The sequence below is a fragment of the Crocodylus siamensis genome, chromosome 6 (genome assembly GCF_052110815.1).
Source record: "Crocodylus siamensis isolate JL-2025a chromosome 6, ASM5211081v1, whole genome shotgun sequence".
NCBI lineage: Eukaryota > Metazoa > Chordata > Crocodylia > Crocodylidae > Crocodylus > Crocodylus siamensis.
Window position 1 is genome coordinate 46252698 of NC_143400.1, and position 22963 is coordinate 46275660.

The 22963-nt window shown below is 44.3% G+C and overlaps 1 protein-coding gene across 1 annotated transcript; it reads right to left on the minus strand.

Annotated features, from left to right (window-relative positions):
- Positions 1-14067: 14067 nt before the first annotated feature.
- LOC149862605 (olfactory receptor 11A1-like) lies at positions 14068-15090 on the minus strand. Its single transcript, XM_090055976.1, has one exon. It carries the CDS (start codon positions 15088-15090, stop codon positions 14068-14070), a length of 1023 nt encoding a protein of 340 aa, XP_089912102.1.
- Positions 15091-22963: the final 7873 nt, after the last annotated feature.

Sequence of the window (22963 nt, forward strand, 5' to 3'; positions counted from 1 at the left end):
TTGATATTACTGTGTGCTTAATACATGTCATACCTTTATAAGAAATATTCAACCTTATATTTCATCTTAAGATGACTGAAGTGTCCTGAAACTAAGAAAGAGACTTTCAGAAAATAGAAACTGGAGGATAAGTGTATCTATATAGACAGAAAATACCTTTTAAACTTACTAGTTTATATAAATATTAAACTATTCAGGTTTAATTTATTTATTTATCTTCCCTAAGTCTTGGAATAAGGGTCAGATTAGAAAACAATCCTTAGCTGTTGAAATAAGATACATAATTTATATAAAAAGTATCAATGGCTATGTTTTATTTCTAATTTTAATTATATTTTGGTATATCAAAATATAGTTTAATGCTGGTTTATCACAAAGCGCTATTCAGAATATTATTGATAAGGAACAGGTTTATAGCATCTCCATTGGTGAGTGGACAAATTAGTTCAATCTTTCTATCTTCATCAATTTACCTACCTCCCCACTAACCCACCCTAAATCTGACATTGGTTTATTTGAAGAAATGAAGAGAAACATATTGCTTTACCTCCCAAAGGTGAAGAAACACTTGAATTCCTGATGTGGTTCCTTTTATCCTCATTTTCCCTGGCAGCATTATTTATCCTGCCTTTGAGAACGTGATAATACTCCAGACATATCTGCTGATGGGCATGTCATATCATAATTGTGCAGACAAAGCCATAAGATTAATAGATCCAAGTAAACAACTTTCAAGAAAAGAAACAGAGAAAGAGAGAGAGAGAAAGGATGAAATGAATAACAGAGAGGAGGAACACCTCCCCCCCATTCTCCTTAGGGCTGGTGTAATGTCACTGTTTATGACAGCTTTCCAGAATGTCAGACACAGTCTATCGTCTTGAGGGCTGAAACCTCCCATGGGTTATATTTACAATTTCAGGCTTGCTCATGAAGAGAGAAAGAAATAACATAGGCAAGGAAAGAATACATTTTAACATGCAAATGTTTCATTTAGTTAAATCTGAGGGAAAAAATCACTTCTTTGAGAAAACATCCCAAAGTGATCAAAGAATAATATTGGATATGGACAACTGTACATGTGAATCCCTTTATGTCCTGCATTCCTTTGAAGTGCTTTTGTACCACACAGGCCCTTCCCAATGGAAGTGCTTCTTATTGTTGGGGAGGGGTAGCTATTCAGGTGGTCCATATATAGGGAACCAGAGAGCAGGTATCCCAGCATGCTTCTAGGCCTCTTGACCACTGTCCCGCAGAGGCTTGCAGGAAGAGGTGAGTGGCAACGTCCAGTGCTCCCCAAGATCCAAATATTGTCACCCTAACAGTGTCCATGGCTCTTATCTTCAGGCCAGCCACCTGAGAGGTGACCTCAGCCTTCCTCAGTGTCTGGAAGACAGACCCGTGGCCTGGGAGATTCTCCCTCCTCAATGATTTGGCACTCATATCTTAGAGAACCAGTCTGCTCCAACAGCTCTTCTTTCCATGTATGTGACCAGGTCTGCAGGCATTTCCTCCTTGCTATTCCTCCTCCTTACACATGGAAAGTTCTGGGCTTTTTTCAGAGCAGTAAGAACAGCTGTTGCAGTAGATCTGGATTTTAGAATGAGAATAAATAGAGATGGAGCTGATGTTAATGACTTATAAGAATTGCCAACTTCAAGTAAAAGTACTGTATTGCCACTTAGAACAGCTGCTTATTCTGTAGCCTTTCAGAATTCCCTTTACTCTAATGCTATTTATTCAAATTATATTGATTTTATTTGTTTTATGATATGATGCTTTTGCTCTGGAACCTCTGTCTCTTTGTTGTTGACTCTTTCTGGAGGACACTGTAGGCAGCCATATGTCTTAAACTGTGGAAGAAAGGCAAGGTTCCAGAGGACTAGAAAAGGCCTGAGAGAGTACCCCTCCATACAAAAGGCACCATGCAAAGCAATGACTGTAAGGGATCCCTCCACATGTACACTGCAGCCACAATGGATAGCAGAAGAGTTATGTCATGATGCAAGGCAGATAGTTCAGGAGTGGCCTGATCTAATGTCTAGTGTGTGCATGTCATTTCTGGCAATTCTGAGAGAGTACTCCTGAGGGCTACAGATCCCTACATGCTACCCTGTGTTGTCCCTCCATCCCATTCAATGTCCTCCTCCATGGCATTGTGTCTGTGCATGCCACTGCCAGAGATGTTGTTCAATGCTAATGGATTGAGGGACTCAGGGTGTAGCAAAACCCCCAGTTTTTCATTTTTCTTTTTTATTGCATTCACTCCCCCAATAATTTCTGACTTTTCTCTCCCTCTCTATTCCCTATAGATAAGTATAAGTAAGCTAAGATGTAGGATAAGATTTAAACATTTTTATTTTGGTAGCAAGTTTTTGGTTTTAGATATCCACTGTTTTATATTGTATTATTATTAGGTTTGTATTAATATCACTGTTGTATATTGTATTATTATCATTTTCATATTGATTTTTGTTATTTCATATGGATATTGTATGGTTTAGGCCTGTGTTTGTAAGTGAACCAAAGTCATGTCAAGTTTCCATTTTGTGTGTCAAACCTCCATCTTCTGTCCTCTGCCTGGGCATCCCATGTTGCAACAACATAATTCATTATACCCCTCCCATGTAAATTGGTTCCCCGATGAATGAGTGTGATGGGAAATGATTGAGATATAATGGTAGCAGGTCTCTACTGAATGGCCTGTAATGACTGGGCCATCACCTTGCATTGATTCATCCAGGAACCATAGACCTCACCCAGGAACAGAGACGAGACCAGCATTTGAAAGACAAAAGACCCTGCAGAACCATCAACTCTCACCATTACAGACACCCGAAACTGCACATCCCTGCATGGAGCACACATGCTCAGTACACCAGGGGCTGACCCTTGCTTGGGCATGCCTCCTGTCATGAGGGTCACACAAGGTCTGCCTCTATAAAAAGGGGCAGTGAAGACAGACCCAGTGGGATGCCCTCTCCATCTGGACCAGCACCTTGTCACACCACCTATCCACCCAGAGACCCTGACGGTGACCCCCCGGACAACACCCACTGGACAAGGACCCCAATCTAGCCTGGATAGGTAGATATTACCTGCATACCTCCCCCTTCAATTTGGACTCTCTTACTCTCTCTCAGTCTCTCTCTGTCTTTCCTCCTGGACTTCAGTGGACTTCAGCCCCTGCACCAAGCCTCTCTAACCCCTGCTGCCATTGTGAGTGTGTGTGGGGGTGCAAGGGAACCAATTTTGCATTGTGTCACCATCTCCCCTGTTCAATAAAACCACTGTCATTTGCAACCCCGAGTTGGGTCATGTTTTACTGAATCCCAGTCCCTTCCCTATCTTAAATTCCAGCCTCATTCTCTCCATCAGCTCCAGTTCCCACCCTCTCTGCTAGTTTCCCGATCTCCTCCCAATTCCATCTCCCCTTTTCTGCCACCTCTCAGCCTCTCCTTGCTTTCCTGCTGTCCCTGCTGCCTGCTGCTTTTCCTGTGATTTTCTGCTGCTTGTCTCCCCTACCCCTTCTGTAATCCCCCTGCCCTTGCAGCTTCCTAGCTCCTATTCACTGTCCTGCAGTTCTCTCCAGCTTTCAGCTCCTACTACCACTCTCTGCAACTTCTCTAGCTGTCCTGGAGCCATCCTCTGGCTCCCCACACCCAGAGCCCCTCTTTAACACCTCACTTTCCCTTAGTTCCATTTTTCCCTCTCCCTACCTACCTTTTCAGCCCCCTGGTAGTTGTGCTGGCATTGCTTCCCTGTTCTGCAGGCTTTGGGGGTTGTCTTTTAATCACTTAAGATCAATTAACCTGACGTTACCCAGGTGCTTCACTTCTTTAGCCGAGGCCCCTGTAGTCTACCAGTTCTAATACTGGTCTTGGTAACTTTAACTCCCTACACTTCTGCTTTCTTACCTTAACTTTTCCCCAGGTATCCCAAGTACACCAAGCACATATATACATTCATGCATACATATCACAATACCCAACTTAGGAACTCACTTGTGTGTATGTGTAGATGGTGGTATGTGAGTAAATTGGTGAATACACATATATAGATATCTGTGTGTGTGTGTATGGCACTGTGTGCATTATATACAAATTAGTAATCTGTGTCTAACTTTTGGGGTGTATAGTGTATTGAGTGTACCAGTGCCTGAGCTGGTAGTGTGAGTGTGTATGCCTAATAGGGGTGTATGCACCTAGTGAGTGTGTGCTTAATGGATTTTTATGTGTGCATGTGCAGTTGTACACCATGCCCTCCTGTCTAATAGCACAATATTGAGATCCTGAGCTTTGGCCTGACCCATCAGGGCAACATGGGCATCAAGCAGGGTGGTGTAGGAGCAATATTACAATATTAATTTCCTAAGTCCAATTAAACACCAGAAGTTGAAAGAGGAGTTGGTTCTTCTTTGTGTCCTTGTAGAAGAAAGGTTTCTCCTGATGGCTGAAAGGAATATAAGCCATTTGTGCCATAGGAATGACTTCATCAAATAGCAGTAGCAATAGGGAAGCTCTGTGATTGTATGTACAACTAGATCTGGTCAGCTGTTTGTGGTTCCATTTAATCTGCTCTGAAAATGTGGTGCAATTGGATAAAGGCATGGTCATGTTTTCACATTTCTGTAATTGTCTGCCAAGTGGTCTGTTAAGAGAAAAGAGGGTGCGCTATTAAAGGGAAGCTGTGAGTGAGACAATCCCTTTTTTTTTTTTTTTTGCCATTAGAACTTTGCAGCCTGGGCCATACCCAAGAGACACTGAGTCTATAGCTTAATTCATAGACTCATCGACATTAGGGCTGGAAGGGACCTTGGAGGATCATTGAGTCCAGCCCCCTGCTGAATGGGCAGGAAGTCAGCAGGGGTCATAGGATCCCAGTAAGATAGACATCAAAATGTCTCTTGAAGGTGTTCAAAGTAGGTGCTTGAACCACCTCCAGCAGCAGTCTATTACAAACCTTAGGGGCTCGGACAGTAAAGTTCTTCCTTATGTCCAGCTTGAAACCATCATGGAGTTTGTGACCATTCAATCTTGTCATCCCTTGTGGCGCTCTGGTGAACAAATGTTCCCTCAGATACTGATGAGCACCCCTGACAAACTTATAAGCGGCCACCAGATCACACCAGAGCCTGTGCTTCTTCAGGCTGAAGAGTCCCATAGCTCTCAGCCTGTCATCATAAGGTCTGTTTTCCTGACCTCTTAGCATGTGAGTGGCTCTTCTCTGGACTCTCTTAAGCTTCTTCACATCCTTTTTGACTTGAGGAGCCCAAAACTGGATGCAGTACTCCAGATGCGGCCTCAGCAAGGCCAAGTGCAACGGGGGAATGACGTCCTGGGATTTTCTCGAGAAGCATCTATGGATACAAACCAGCATTTTGCTTGTTTTACTAGCTGCAGCATCACATTGATGATTTGGGCATTCTCATCAACTTTGAAAGATTACAGGATAACATTAAGTTCCTGTGAGTAAATGACAATACAGTCCACCAGCCATGGCAGAACCATACCTGGATAGGTAAACAGCTCTAAACACTTTAGTATTTTTAACACTGTCACCCCCTCTTCCTCAGCTGCCATATTCCAAAGCTGAATGGGGCTGGGCCAGACTGCTTCCACTTCCCCCTACCCCTTTTCCACACTACATGGCCAGATCAGAGTCGGGCCATGCCCTGTCCACACCACAAGACAAAACTGAGGCAAGAGCATGCTCCCTTCTCAACCATGTAGCTGGATTGGGGCCAGACCACCTCCCCATCAGGGCTGGACCACTTCCTGATACCCACATGTGGTTGCACTGGTGTCACAGGAGCACTGAGGTGTTCTGTGCCTTAAGTAAAGGAAATGGCTGGCTGTCAATCAGCAGGGCAGCGCAGCTGCGGGTTGCTGTGGTAACCAGCCGGTCAGGTGACTGGAAGGGGGCAGGGCCAGGACCTTTATAACAGCTCAGGCCTGGGCCCAGGAACAGTTCCCCTTTGGCAGTCTCAGCTCTGTGGGAGAGCTGAGCAGCAGGGTCAATGATGGTGGTTTGGCTGGCTGCAATGATGTGAGGGGAGAGAGAGAGTCTGGACAGCGGTATGACTGAGAGTCAGCACTGTGTGGAGCTTGGATTATAAGCCGGTAGGCCTTTTGTTATGTGGTAGCCGGCTGGCTGACCGTTTGGTTTATTTATGGTTAGAACCGGAGGACCGGGTGAGGCTGTAGGGGTGTGAGGAGGCCTCATGGGGGCTCCCCAGTAGCTTGGAGGTTCCCGGTGCCCAGTGGGGCAGAGTGAGTGGCCCCAGAGTGGGGCAGCGGTTTGCGCCGAGAGGCGCGGCACAGGCCCCAGAGTGGGGCAGCGGGCACACGGAGTGCGGCAAAGGCCCTAGAGAGGGTGAGGAGCGTGGAGAGTGCGGCAAAGGCCCTAGAAGGGCAACAGGCGCGAGAGGCGCAGCTTAGGCCCCAGAGAGCTGTGGGCCCAGCCCAAGGGGGTGCCAGGTAGGGCGCTAGCTGTGGGCCCAGCCCAAGGGGGTGCCAGGTAGGACGCTAGCTGTGGGCCCAGCCCAAGGGGGGCGCCAGGTAGGGCGCTAGTTAGTTAAGGACCAAACAACTTCCAGGAAGAGCTGTGAGGCTTGGGGCATGCTAAAGGGGAGGTAGGAGGCACGCATTGCCCTTAAGGCAGGGGTGCGCTGAGGCACCCCATATGGAGTAGGGGTAGTAACACTCACACCGTTCACCAGGGGATAAAGGCAGCCTCCCATCTGAATTAATTGACATCAAAGACGTGGTGGGCGAGGACCAGAGGGTGCTGAATCACCTAGAGTGACGGTAGGGGGCACTAGGGAGAACACGGCCACTCCTAGGCCCTACTCCCTCACAATTGGGCCCTGCCTCTTTATCAATACCTTAGGCTGGATCTGCACTGTGGATGGACTGAGCATTTTCCATCCATCCCCAAGGGGTAAAAAAGTGGGCACTGGGCACTACTGCTCTAGATGATGGGCACCTGAGACCTTTAGCTTCCCATAGGAGTGCCCTAGTTATTGAGTTTTGTGGGGAAAAATATGTTTTCACTCCTGAGGCTAAGTTTGGGGTGTTAACAAATTTTTAATATGGGTGGATGAGTAAAAGACTGTAGACAGATGAGTCATTCCAAGTAATGTGAGAAGTTTGTTTACTTGACAGAGCAAGAATAATAGCTGAGGAAGAGCACAACCTGATGGGATGGATCTGGACTGCCATGAAGTGAATTTGGCCGGGCTCACAGTCTCCAAAGCAGGGGGTCCGCAACATAGTCCTGCCAGAAAACAGCTCACCAGGTGTCACATAGAAGTTCCCAGATTTTCTCACAGCTTATACCTGCTATTGATAGATGGCTGATAATCATAATCTTAACATTCCAGTAAATGATCCCTGATTGGTTTTAATTAAAATTATTTTTTTTCACTGAAACTTTACAAACTGGATTAATGCAGTTTGGACCAGAAAAATCTGGACCAGAAAAGTCTATTTGTTAAGATTTGTATCTTTTAGATAGCAAAATAGACCATAAGGGAGACTTTCTTTTTTCCTTATACTTGTTTTTGTAGTATTCCTAGCTTTTAAAGATGTTAACTAAGTATCTGCTGCCTCACTTTGAAATATAAAGGTAGCTCCCTACTTTCTTATGTCACAACAACTTGTTTAGCAGTGTGGTGACCTCCCTTGCTACAGGTCTGTTAGTAGCTCCAGGATCAGTTAATGGACTCATCCATTTAATGTCTGTGCTAATGTGGGTTTTGGCAATTTTGTTTGCAGGTGTCTTAAGCCTACTACACATGTACAAGGAATGTGTGCTTTGGCAGCTAGTGGCCATGCTCAATCAGTGACTATAGTTAGTGGTGCATAGTCATCCATATGGATTGGGGTATGCATTCAAGGACAGGATTATCTGGGAAAAAAATGTGCTGTAAGTGCCCTACACATGGCCAAAAGATGAACACACATAGAAATAAGAAATAGTAGAATGTCACCCTATTTATATTGTGATAAATTCTAGAGAAAGCTTGTTGTTGAGCTAGGAAGACTATGCATAATCCTGTGGTTTCCTACTCTTCCTTAATGCAAAATTGTCCTTGCCTTCAAATCACAGGGTGTTGGGATTCCCTTTGAAAGCTGGAACTTTTGAAAGCCCCTGAATTATTTAGATATGCAATGTAAAATAGCATTTGAGAACAACACTACAAACATGGGTGTACATCTCAGTACATCTCAGTACATGAGATGTACATCTCAGTACACAACAGACCCAGTTGAGTTTATTGGAGCTCATACAAGCAATCGCAGGGAGGGTTGTAAACAGAACTCCTCCCTTCTACAAGTTAACATACCTTTTGTATACCTAAGACTGTGAAAACAGACAGGATTTAAACAAAGCAACCTTGAAAGACAGGAAGAGGTAGATCATCCGGTTGTTACACATAACAGTTGCTTGCTCAGCAACACATTTTGTTTTGAGTACTGTTATCACCTTTTTGTTGATTTTAGGAAAAGAAGAAGCATTTGTTCCCAAAGAACTGTAAAAGACATTATAAAGCAGAAGGGTTTTTCTTATCTTAGAATATTCTTAAACGTACAGCATCAGCATCTTTTTGAGTTTTTTTTTTTTCTTCACTCTCTTTTCTTAGTCAAGTTAGAGGCCTGGATACATTTATTTCTACCTATATAATTAGGCATTCCCATCATTATCACTTTCTTATGAGGATCTCAACACAACATCGGATAATTCTTCTTCCTAAATTCCTCCCTTGCTCAGCCGTATAATTCCCAGGGTCAGCAAGAAAAAGAAATTGTATATGACTAGTATGTTTTTCATGGAACAGCAGTTACATCAGTTATGAGTTCCTGATTGTCACTGTTTATACACAAAGCCTCCATTCATGTACTTCTGTCATTCTTTCACTAGGGCAATATAAAGATGTGAAATGAGTGAAACACATTTACAAATGAACTATTTGTCAGTGAGCTAGAGATGGAGTAACGCATCTCGTTGGATGTGCTCACATCATTTCTGACATTCTTCTGAGCAAACTAAGTAGTTTTGGGGTTAGGATACAAGACTGTAACCAATAAGTAAAAAAGGCTAGGTTTTTACCACATCAGCCACTGTTTGATAACAGCCCATGCACACAGGGAGACTTCTATATGTAGAAAGTCTGAGGTTGAAGACAATGGGTGCATACTACATTTCTGACATCCTGCTTTAATAAAAAATAACACTAAATAGTTTGTGAGTTAGGATACAAGTCTATGACCACTAAGGAAAAGAGGTTAGGTTTTTACCACTTCAACACTGCTTAATAACAGCCCATGCATGTGCTGATTGTGCACAACTTAATGGGAAACTTCTATCTGGGTGCAGGTATAGGAAGCCTGAGGTTGAAGAAAATGAGTATACGCTGGCTTGAAGCATGGAGAAGTCATCCTGCAAAATCCATTCTCTATCCTTATCTGGGACAATTTTAGAATGAACACTGTGGTGTCAAGACAATCCATTCTTTAGAACAGGGTGTGAAATGTATTGAATTTTGCTGAAGTTCCTTTTTCTTCTAAAATTTCCCAAAATACCTGGTCCAGGAACTGTTCATTTTCCACAGCTTTGATTTCTGTTATTTCAATAATCCCTTACCCTGCTAATAGAGTTTAGGGATGTTTGCATTCTTTTCCAATTCATCAACACAAAGACAATTTTCCTTACAGCTTCCTTTACTTCCTTGTTTCTCAGGCTATAAATGAGAGGGTAGGTCAATGGAGTCAGCACAGTGTAGAAAAGTGACAATGTTTTGTTCAGGGCTCTAAGGGTGTTTGCAAAGGCAAAGAATTAATACATTTTAACATGCAAACATGCTTCATTTAGTTACATCTGAGACTAATTCACTGCGTGGAAAGAACATCACAAATAATCAAGGAATAATGTTGGGTATGGACAACTGTTACACGTGAATCACTTTAGATCCTCCTTTAAAACATTTTTAATCTGAATCTGAATCTTTTGTACCATACGGTCCCATACCAATTGAACCACTTTCTCGTGTGCTGGAGGTAATGCTACTGAGGTGCTCCACAGACAGGGGTCCAGAAAGTAGGTTTCCAAGCTTGCTTTAAGGTCTCTTGACCTTCCTCCAAAGGGTTCCAGGAACAGCTGAGTGACAACTCAGAGCATGCTAAATCTTTGACCCTACCAGGCCCCTGCTCAGTGGTTCCTCTTGTGGAATAGGATGAATAGGGGTTTAAACTTAGGAGTGGCAACTGGTTGGAGCTGATTTTGCTCAGGTCCTGGTGGGGTGATAGCTGGTGGTCGGAGAACTTCAACTTTAGTTGGGTTACTTACATGGAGATCTGTTTTGAGCTAGACCCATCACGTTAGAGCCATGTGCTTAATATAAGGATGCTGATGACACCCTGATAGACTTTCATCTGTTACCAACATGTGGGGAATTCCATGACCAGATCAGTGATTCAGGAGATGAATCATTACATTCAGAAGGTGGTGGCACTGCATTTCCTCCAGGAGATCATACCTGGAATTGTCTAGCTGAGCTTCTTGTTTTGAAGTGGAGCCATCAATGGCACCCACCCTAACATCCTGTGTCCAGAGTACTGTAGCTCAGAGTAGCTCAGCTTCAAGTGTTAATTATCAATACTGCTGCAAGCCATTACGGACTCCTGGAGATAATTTACCTAGGCCAGCCACATTGTGTTCAGGCAGGGTTCATTATAATATGGTCTTTGGGTACACAATGTTGATGCTTTCTTAATGTGGGGAGTGTTTGGACATGCTGGTGCCAAGACAGAACTGGAAGGAGTGAATATTTCTCAACCGGCAATGTCTGTTTCTTGGGTACCCAAGATATGTGCTCCTCCCCTGGCTCATGAGGCTGTACAGCAGACACCTGGAGTAATTCTCCTATAATATGAGCAGCTGGTCTGTGAGCAAAAATCGCATGTCATGCTACTTGGTATTGTTTTGGGCAGGGTGTGGTGTTCTCAGGTCACAGGTGCCCACAAGATGAGCACGAGGGAAACATTGGGGGTGGGTTCATGGCAGACAGGGCAGGTTTTGGTTTGCTTGGTTGTCAGCAGATCCTCATGAACTACATCCCTGGATGCTGAAAGGCTGGGCAGGAGGGATTTTAGAGTCCTTGGCAATCATATATCCAAAGTTGTGGGAGACAGACAAGGTTCCAGAGGTCTAGAAAAAGGCTGACATAGTGCCCTTCTTAGAAAAGGCAACAAGTCAGGCAATGACTGCAAGGGCTCCCTCCATACACATGCTGTAGCTAGTATGGATAGCACAAGAGTTATTTCATGATGCAGGGCAGACAGTTCAGGAACAGCCTGAACTTACTGCCCTGCGCATGTCATTTCTAGCATCCCTAATAGAGTGATCCTGAGGTCTGCAGATCCCTACCTGCTACCTCCTATGTTTCATGCAATGTCCTCCTCCACAGCCTTGTGTCTCAGAATGTCACTGCTATAGATGTGGCGTGATGCAAATGATGTGTGGGACTCAGGGTCTGAAGCAGAGTGGATTATGAGCAATATTTATTTCCTAGGTCCAAATAGACACCAAGGGCACATCCAGATGAGTGTGGCTGTGCAGTATATAGCACAGCAAACATGTCTGCAGTGCCACATACCACACAATCAAGCATTTTCCATGCTGTAAGGGCCTACTGCCTGTGTGTGCACTGCTCTAGGTTTTTGTTTCCCCCGCCCCCCCCCCCCCCCAGAAAAGCAAAGAAAACCAGAGCAGTGCACACTCGGGCAGCATGTGCTGCTGAAAAGTGGAGATGGGCCACCCAGAGTCATGCTGCAGCTGCTCTCCAGGCTGCACCCGGCAGGATTTCTGTGGCTAAAGGTGAGTTAAAATCTATTGCAAAGTTATTAGTCAGTGCTACAAAAAACAAGCAAATAAGAATGAGGAGATTCACCGTGCCTGCCAGTGACATCTTCCCAATTTATAACGGATAGTTACGCATTCCCACCATTATCGTTTTTCTTATGAGGCTCTCAATGCAAGGTCAGATAATTCAGCTTCCTACATTCCTTTGTTTGTTCAGCTGTATAATTTCCATGGTCAGGCAGGGAAGACAAGGCTCAGCCACAACAAATATTCCAATATAATAAAAGGATTAGTCTGTGTGTCTGTCTGTCTGTATTGCTTTTGCCCAACTGAGCATGTGCCAGTTGGATGCATGGGCTGAGGGAAGAGGCAGCTGAGTTAAAACGGGAGCCCCTCTGCTGGTGCCACCTCCTCCTGCAGCCTCCAGTGTGGCGGCTCCCTCCACTCCACCTCCATGTGTGGCAAATACATAAATTGGCATGAGCACTTTACAAGCAACAGGGCCAGCTAAGGAAAGGTGGGAGCCCCTCCATCAGCCCCACCTCCTTTTGCAGCCTCCAGTGTGGCGACTTTCTCTGCCCCATCTCCACAGAGGGAAAAAAAAAAAAAGGAAAAGATTGGGTAGAGCACTTTAAAAGTGGTGGGGCCAGTAGAGGAAAAGTGGGAGCCACTCTGCTGTAGCGGGGTTGGACCTGAAGCAGGGAGAGGGGGAGTGGGGCTGGACCCAAACCAGGGGGGAGGGGTTGGGCCGGGCTTGGATTCAAACTGCAGGGGAGGAGATGGGGTCAGACCTGAAGCAGTGGGGAGGGGGGACCAGGGTCGAACCTGAACTGGGGAGGAGGCATCAGATCCAAACCGGGGGGGAGGGGGTGGAGTGGAGATGGACCTGAGCCAGGGGTGGGAGGGGGAGGTGGGGGCAGACCCAAAGCAATGGGGGATGGGGTCGGACCTGAAGTGGTGGCAGGGGAGGGAGCGGAGTGGGGTCAGATCTGAATCTGGGAGATGGGAGAAGGGGGGAGTGGGGGCAGACCCAAAGCAATGGGTTGGGGGAGGTATGCAGGGCTGGATGTGGGCAATTCTTGATGAGCAATTTGCTAATATGTATATAAGACTGGTACGTTAATTATGGAACAGCAGTTACATCAGTTTCAAATTTCTGTTTGCCACTGTTTATACCCAAAGTCTCTGTTCTGGTAAATCTGTTATTCATTCACCAGAGACCAGCATATAGTGACACAGGTACATCTGTGAAGTAAGTGAAACATATTTACAATCAAACTATTTGGCAGCGAAATAGAGATGGAGTAATGTTCTTGTAAAACTCTGTTCAAGTTCATTCTGGACATTCTTTTGGACAAATTAAACTGTTTCAGACTCAGGGTACAAGCATGTGATCAATAAGTAAGAGAAATTAGGCTTTTGTCAAATCAGCTACTCCTGGATAACTGTCCATGCACAGGCTGATGGGGAACATCTATATAAGATGTTTGCTGTGCAGTAGATTAAATTAGCCACATAGTACATATTTTGGCATCTACACATGTGCCTCTTTAAGGTTGGAGAAGCTAATTTACTGCACAGCAGGACAGTACTCATAAATATAACTACATACACTTCCCTGTTGCAGAGTAAAAATCTCTACAGCAACTCATATGGAGATGCTGCTGCAGCTGGCTGGGACACAGGGTACATCTACGTGTGCACTTAGATGCTTTTTTAAATGTGCATTAAATTGAGTACCTATAATGGCAGGTACAAATGAATGTGCATTAGTCTGCATTAATGCACTGTAATGAATGTATGTGGTTATTAAGTGACAATTCACAGTAGTCTATTTTACTACACATTGGCACAGTGGCATTATTTTTAAGTGACGTTTTAATGCATAATAAAATTGGCTACTGTGCGTTAAACTGCACATGTAGACTCACCCAGGAGTTGTACAATGTGTGGGGTGCCTGCCAGCTAGCCCTGTACTGAAGCACCCTCAAGTATCAGGTTGCACAAAATGGATGTGTAATGGTGTGAAGTACAGACAGTTCATACAACAAAATTCATTAACTTTTCTTATCTGGAACAATTTCAACATTCACACTGAGGTGCCAGGGTCATCCCTTCATTATAAAAGGGTGTGAAATGTATTGAATCTCTCTAAACTTTCTCTTTCTTTTAGAATATCCCCAAATCCCCTGGGCCAGGACCCATTCATTTTCCAGAGCTCTGATTCCTGTTATTTCCATTTTGCCTCAACCTGTTAATAGAGTTTAAGAATGTTTGCATTCCTTTACAATTCATAAACACACAGACAACTTTCCTTACAGCCTCCCTTACTTCCTTGTTTCTCAGGCTGTAAATAAGAGGGTTGGCCAATGGAGTCAGCACAGTGTAGGAAAGAGAGAATATTTTGTTCAGGGCTCTAAGGGTGTTGATTTTTGGGAGCATATACACGATAGTTAGGGTCCCATAGAAAATGGTCAGCACAGTAATATGAGAGGAACAGGTGGAAAAGGCCTTTTCTCTCCCAGTACTAGAAGGGATTCTCACTATGGTGGTGATAATGCAGACATAGGACATGAGAGTCAAAAGGAAAGGGGGCAAAACAAATATACAGCTAAGACTGTAGTCTACAAGTTCAATCTCATAGGTGTCACTGCAGGAGAGTTTAATCACTTCAAAAAAGTCACAAAAGAAATGGTCAATTTGATTGGGTCCACAGAAGGTTAATTTTAACAAGAAGAGATATATAATGGAGACAACTATAAATCCAGTAATCCATGAGCCAGCTGCAAGTTTGTAACAAAATCTCTCACTCATAAGGGCTGCATAATGCAATGGTTTACATATGGCTAAGTACCGATCATAAGACATCACGGATAAGAGACAGCATTCTGTAACTATCAAGATACCAAAGAAAAATAATTGGATGAAGCAGCCAGAGAATGAAATGGTTTTGTCTTCAGTGAGGAAGCTGGACAGCATCTTCGGCAGGAGGGTGCAGGTATAGCAGGTCTCCAAGCAGGACAAGTTCCCCAGGAAGAAGTACATGGGGGTGTGCAGATGCTGAACAGCTATAATGAGTGCAATGATGAGGACATTCCCAGTCATGGTTGCAATGTAGATTATGAGAAAGAGTAGGAAGAAAAGTATTTGCAACTCTGGAAGAATTTCAAAGCCCAGGAGGATAAAATTGGTGATGGAAGTTTGATTTCTGAGTTCTGCATCTGCCATGGCAGCAGAGAGTTTTCATACAGCTCTGGAAAATAAAATGAAAAAAACAGAAAACTATGAATGCCATAGAATCAGTCCACCTCCAGAGAATTCAAGAGCCTAATCTTGCCTGAAAATGACCTATCCAGGTAGGATTTGCCAGGTTCCACCTAGGACCTGAATAGTCCAGTATATTCTTTTGTAGATTATCTTCAATTAGGCCATTGTCCCACCTATGTCATTATGAGAAAAGTAAGGCGAAATGTTCTTTGATAGACGTAGAAGAACTGTTCTACAGGCTGTTCAAATGTTTTATCATATAGCCTTTGTCCTCACCTCCTAGAACTATAGGGCAGAACTAGGTTCTTCTAGCCAGGGCAACTTCAGTGCATACATTAGAAAGGCTATTTTTAATTAACACAACTGACAACATTAATTCCATTCATTGTCATCCTTGTGTTTGAAATATTGTTGTGCTTGAGAACTCTTTGCGCTCTAAAAACAGGTTCTAAGGAAGGTATTCACAGGTTAATAGCATTTTCAGTGTATAGTTCAGAATCTCCAGATAACAATTCTGATTAATCCTTACATTATAAAGTGGAAATGTGTCCATTCCTATAAGAACAAATCATATGACCCAGAGGCCTTTTAGTGTCCTGGCATCTTTTTGACTTAAGAATTGGTGTACCATGAATTGAAGTTTCTTTGGGTGAATCTGATATGTTTTATTAGACCAACTCAAATATTTAGAAAAATTCCTCATTGCAAGCTTTTGGGTATAAATACCCAATGGATTTTGTTGTATGAACTGTCTGTGCTTTGTCAGGCTGAGGAACCATCTGCAGGTGGCTTGTGCTGATGTTAATGAGAGACTGGCTGGTGGGGAAAGACAGAAGAGACATGAATGTAGCTGGCAGAAAGGTTCTCTATTTATCAGCTACATTGATTCCCCTTCCCTCCCCTCAACAACCCCCCCAACACACACACAGACTGTCTCTCATTAACTGACTCCATTTACGTCTTCACTGACTAGCACACAACAACTGCAGATGCTTGCCCAATGAAAGATATTTATACCTTGAAGCTTGCAAAGAAGAATTTTTCCAACTATTTGAGTTGGTCTAATAAAAGATATCAGCTTTACCCAAAGAACCTTGTCTGCCTATGTCCTTAGACCGACACGGCTAAAACCTACACCCCTGCACCATGAAGAGGAATGAAAAAATTCTAAGTCAGAATTAATCCCCAGTCCCTATCCATAGGCAGATGGAGGGCATGATTGTCTTCTGTTCTGATTGTTAGGATACTGCATTACGGCACTAGAAACTGCTGCCAATCACAAGTGTTGGGAAACCTTTTGTCAGGCTCCAAAAACTATGACTTTGGGGTAACTGAAAGGGCATTTTCTGTGACAAAAGAAGTAACATCTTTTCTTCTCCACAAACACACATTATTTAAAAAAAATGTAAATATCTGAAATGCAAAACTTGTACATGTATGCCACTACTGACACTCACCCTGATACTTAGGAACAATTCTGAGAAGGGAGGGCAGAAGATTCATTACACTGGTTCTGCATACCAGGGTAAAAAACCAGCGCTGCAACTGGAAGTTTGAGCATCCTGAATGACAAAGCTATACAAGGTATGCAGCTTCAGTGGGGGGTTTACTGAAAATGGGGTCCACTGCTCAGGAGAGAGGAAATTGCCCAAAAAGAACAAAAACATATGATACACTGATGGCGTTGACCCGTACTAAGTTACCAAATCCCAAGAAAAGTAAGTAAAGGTTACTGGACTACCTTGAAACACAGCTATTTGGCTGGACTAAAGAAGTTGGCAATGCCAGCCAAGACAACCCTTTAGCATGCATGGATAATGAACTGGTCAGGGTAATTCCCAGGGCAATGGGAAAAGAATTGCTGTCATGGGTATACAACCCCCCACTGTAGAGCACCCAAGGTGAAGGAAAGAAAGAATGGTAGTTGAATTAGATTTGTGGCCATGGTGGAAACATTGTCATCTGAAAAGTCATTTTGATTCTTTTAAAACCAGGATAATCCTAGAAGTCTGAAGCTGAAATGGTTTTTCATGAGGCAAACCCTCTGGGCCCTGGGAAAGAAAACAAGCCAACTCTGCTGGGGAGCTACCTCTTACATCAAGAAGCAGCACATAACTTCTAATGATTGATTCTTTCTCCCCCTGGGTAGAAGCTTTCCCCGCAAAACACCTCTGAAAACAACTCAGTAACTAACATGTGTCCTCAGTAGATGGGGATAACTAAATGTTACAGCCTGAGACATAGGTGGTATTATCACTGGTGAAAGGGATCTGAGCACTAGGAATTTATTCAACAATTGGTGTAACATCAAGACACCTAATCTAGAAATATTATCAACAGCACCATAGTCTGTCACAGAAATGCATTACTGGGGTTAATGCTACAGGAACCAACTGGGATGAGAGTCTTCCTTCAGGTTTCCTGTGCATTTGTGCAAGGGAGAGACCCTTAACCAGTTTTGCCCTATAGAAGGCAATGCCTGCTTTCCCAGCATCCTTTTGGGAAGTTAAGTAATATGTAAAATGTCCAAATGTCTAAGATATATTTTAACATGAATTACATTTCGGTTTAATAAAAGCTAATGTAATGCTGCTGTAGCGCAAAGAGCTATTCAGCATATTCTTTTTATGGAACAGGTTTGATTATAAAATTTCCAGTCATGAATGCTCAATTAGGTGTATTTCTATGTCTATCCAAATGTTCACCTCTGTATCCAGTGAGCCACCCAAATCTGATATTATAATACTTGATGAAATGAAGAGAAAAATGGTTCTTTACCTTAAAACGGTAAAGAAAGGCTGGATTCTCTGATGTGCTTCTTTCCCTCTTCTTTCTGGAGACCAAAGAATTGCTTCTATAGTCAATCTGCTATGCTGATGCATTTCAGATGCATCATTTCTCCCAGCTGAGAGACCTACATATTCAGAGAAAGATGCTGCAGTTCTTCACCCATACTTTTGTCCTTTTGTATGTTAGAAGCATTACACCATGTCTGGCTCTCCCTGGAATCATTATTTATCCAGTCCTTGAGAAAGCGATAAGACTCCAGACATTTCTATGGATGACCATGTCAAATAATTATTGTACAGGCTAAGCCACAATAGAAATAGAAACAAGTGCACAACCTGGGGGAGGGAAACCCCCCCAGAGGTAAAGACAGATGAAAAACAACCTCTACTTGCATTAGGACCAGCATTGTGTCACTGATTATGAAGTAATTATTACCTCCACAACTTATGAGGTTTCCAGACCCAGTCAAACATCCCTTAAGGGCAAAAATCTCAAATGGGCTCTTTTTATAATTTTAGGCTTGCTTAGGAAGGACAGTGGGAGAACTAACAAAGGCAAAGGATTAATATATGTTAACACGCAAACATGCTTCATTTAGTTGAATCTGAGACTAATTCACTGTGTTGGAATGAACCTCACAAGGAATAATGTTGAGTATGGACAACTGTTACATGTGAATCACTTTAGATCCTCCTTTAAAATGAAATGCTTTTGTACCACTACAGCCCTGTCCTGACTGAACTGCTTTGCCTTGTTCCAGAGGGAATGCTTCTGAGGTGCTCCACAGATAGGGGTCAAAGAACTACATTTCCAAGCTTCCTTCAAGGCGTCTTGACTGCTATCCTCCAGAGGCTTTTAGGAACAGCTGAGTGGCAACATCAGAGCCTGTAGAATGTGTGACCCCACTAGGCCTCTGCATAGTGGTCCCTGTCCTAGAATGGCATGAATATGGATTTAAGCTTAGGTATGGCAACTGGTGGGAGCGGACATAGCTGGAGATATGGGGTGATGGGTGGTGGTAGAAGAACTTTACCTTCAGTAGGGTAACCTATATGGAGATCTGAAGTGAGCTAGACCCATCACTTGAGAATCATGCCCCCCGCCACCCAGCATAAGGATGCTGATGACACCCCAATAGATTTTCATCTGTCACCAAAGGGTGGGGTTGTCCATGACCAGGTGAACCATTCAGGTGGTGAATTATGCTGTTCCAAAGGTGCTGGCACTGCATTTCCCCCAGATGATTATACTTGGGATTCTTCAAATGTACTTTCTTACATACATTTAAGCCATCAATGGCACTCACCCTCCCATCCTGCACCCAGAGAACTGTAGCTCAGAGCACATCAGCTTCAAGCATTAATTTTCCATCCTGTTGCACACCATTATGGACCCCTGGAAACAATTCACTGAGGCAACCGTACAGTGTTTAGGAATGGTTCATAACACTATGGTCTTTGGGTACACCAGGCTGATCAGGGTGGGAAAGTATGGCCCATGGGTCAGATGCAGCCCACCAGGTAACTGCAGCACTCTACATGGGGCCATGCCTTGTTCATTTGTACCGAGGCAGCCTGTGCTGTGGTTCCACTGGTGCTTGGGCTGGCCTGCCAGGCCCTGACCAGTGTGTAATTTCTGCCAGGGCTGTTCCTGGTGTGGCTGCAGCTGGAGCACCGTGCTGGTTTGCACCCCTCTCCTCCAGCAGTAGCTCTTGCCACACTGCATGCCACTGTACCTTGCTAGGTGAGAAGTTTCAGCTGAGTGGCACCTACTGCAATGTGCGAGGCTGTGGAGTTAGCTCCGAAGTGCTGGCTGTGGAGATGGAGCCCTGCACTTCTGCTGGGAGTGGCGGGGCATGGTGTGGCAGGAGCAAGTGGAGGAGCTGCTGCTGGAGACAAGAAGTGCAGGTTTTGATCTGCTTGGGTGTATTCAAGTTAGCAAGTGCTGATGTATGCCATGCCCTGGATGCTAAAAGTCTGGGAAGAAGGGATTTCAGAGTCTTTGGCAATCACATCTCCAAAGTTGTGGAAGACAGAATGTGGTTGGGACAGTAGTGGGTGATGCTACACTGAGACACCTGCCTCACTGAGACCGACCAAAACTTCACTTCCCCAGGGCTGCCTACATCCTGGAGCATACTCACAAGCCGGGGGTAATCACTGCTACTACCCAGGCTCTCGTCTCTGTTAGACCTCTATGCAGCCTGGGGTGCATAGACCGTGCAGGTCTTGGGAGTGCTTAGCCCCACTGTGGTATTTTGAGGTGCTTCATTTTACTTGAAGCATTCAAAAGTAGCCTCCTGTACTGGAGGAAAGTAAAGAGCCAAGCCCACCTTGGCTTGGCTTGGCTAGCTGAGCAAAGGGAGTTATAAAGGCTGTCTGACCCCTCTCCCCATGGGCAACTGGTGCCTCCTAACATGTGGGGGGGGCACCAGCAGCTAATTGCCAACCAGGAGGTATGGGTGGTGGGGGAGTCCCGTAGGAGCCAAGCAACAAAATGCTGGTAGTGAAACCAGAAGAGCCGGTGGCAAACCCAGAAGTGCTGCTGGTGCTTCTCTCAAGGGGGCACGGCCAATCTCAGGGGATGCACGTGCACCTGCATGTACCCCCTATGCATTGCCAATGCCTCTCCTCTCAGGAATCCATGGCCAGCACACTGCACTCAGGTTGCCGTTTATTGTTCAGAGAGAAAAAGAGAGAATGGGGTAAGAGGAAAACAAAGGGATTTCAGAGAAAACACCTTGAGCAATACAAAATACATTGAGTCTCATTCAATATTGAATTAAATTACTCTTTTAACACGTGGTAAAATTCACTTAACCCTAATATGCAGGCTAAGTTTCCATATCTACTTACAATACATAGGCAGTCCTTGGACTTACAACAAAATTGATTCCTGAAAACCATGTCTTAAGTTGAAACTTTATAACTCAGAACTAATTTTCTCATAAGAAACAATGTTGTAAGTGGGGGACTGGTTCCTGAACCAAGGCCTAATACCCTATTTTCACTAAAAATACCCCAGAATTTTGTACTGAATCAATTATAGACAAGTAATATAGCTACATTAATGTATTATATTGTAAATAGCAATCTTATTGATTTGGAACGACTCCTTTGAGGTGAGTTTGCTGGACTTTTGAAAGTCTCTTGGTTGGACTTTTTGAAGGGTTCTTGGCTGGAGTCTTCTCAGGAGTCTTGTCTGCAGGTTTTTCTGGAGTCTCATCTGCTTTCTTGAAGAAAGTGTCCAAGGAAGTTTGGTCAGATGTTCTCCAGGGAGATGAGCAACACAGTGAATTTGTTTGCTGATGTGGCATCGCATCAGATCAAGAATTGTAAAGTTGAACCTGACATCATAAAGTTGAAACAGGGTGTCAATTTATAAATGTTGTAAGTGCAAAGCATTGTAACTCAAAATGTTATAGGTCAAGGACTGCCTGTACTTATCTGGAGCATCCCTCCAGAGGTTGAAGCTTGTCTGTGTCCACACAATGACTCCCTTGCTTCCCCAAAACTGCCCGCTCCAGGACAAAGGAAAAAGTGAGTTCCCTCCACCCCCTGGAATTTCTCCAGCTCAGTCAAATAGGTGATGTGGTTAAAACCAAACAGCACTCAGGTGAAAAAGGAGGGGTGTGCGGGATGTCCCAAGGCAGGGCAGAGAGTGAGGGGAATTTCTTCACACAGACAAGGTTTCAGAGGACTAGAAAAGCACAGGCATTATGCCCTCCTTAGAAAAGGGAACAAGCATGGCAATGGCTGCAAGGACTTCTTCCACACATAGGCTGTAGCTAGTATGGAGAGCACAAGAGTTATGTTATCATGATGCAGGGCAGACAGCTCATTAATGGCCTGAATGAATGTCTGGCATGTATGCATGTTATTTCCAGCATCTCTGAGAAAGTGCTTCTGAGGTCTGCAGATCCCTACCTGCTGCCCCCTGCACTGGCCCTATGTTCCATGCAATGTCATCCTCCACCGCCTTGTGTTTCTGCATGCTGCTGCCTGCCAGAGGCATGAGGTGGTGCAGATGAGTTGTGGGATTCAGGGCCTGAAGCAGAGTGGAAGAGAAGCAATATTCATTTCCTAGGTCCAAGTAGACTCCAGAAATTGAAAGAGGAGTCAGTTCTTCTTTGTGTCCTGGAGGAATAAAGGTTTCTCTTTATGGCTGAAGTGATGATAAGCCATTCATTTCCTAGGAATGAGGTCAGAAAAAAGCAGCTGCGACAGGGAAGCACCGAGATGACCAGATCCAGACAGATCTTTCTGGTTCCACTTACTTTGCTCTGACCATGGGTGCAACTGGATGAAGGCATGGTTGCTTTTGCACTGTTGCCCAGTGGTTTGTCAAAGGAGAAGAGGGGTGTGCTATTACAGGGAAGCTGTGAGTGGCACAATCTCACTTCTATTTGTCAATAGAACTTTTTAGCATTGGCCATGCCCAAGAGACACTGCATTTATAGCCTGAAGGTTTGGGCACTCTCATCAGCTTTGGAATGATAGAGGATAAGGATTTGGTTCCCATGGGTAAACACAGTTACAGTTCATTTACCAGGGCAGAAGCATACCTGGCTAAGTAAACAGCTGTACACACTGTAGTATTTTAATAGTGCCATGGCTTCCTGGCAGCCATAATTCAAAGCCCCATGGGGATGGACTGCAGCTAGTGTAGTCCACCTCCCACTAGTCATGGCAAAAATCGGGGCCAGGACACCCTCTAATCCCTACCATAGAATCATAAAAATGAGGGTTGGAAGGGACCTTAGGAGGTCACATCTAGTCCAACCCCCTGCTCAAACCAGGACCACCCCTAGCTAGATGATCCCAGCCAAGGCTTTGTCTAGCTGGGTCTTAAAAATCTCCTAGGATGGAGAGTCCACAACCTTTCTAGGTAACTTGTCCCAACACTTTACTACCCTCCTAGTGTGCAAGTTTTTCCTAATATCTAATCTCAACTTCCTTTGCTGCAACTTGAGTCCATTGCTCCTTGTTTCCTTATCTGGCACAACTGAGGACAGTCCAGCACCATCCTCTTTGAAATTGCCCTT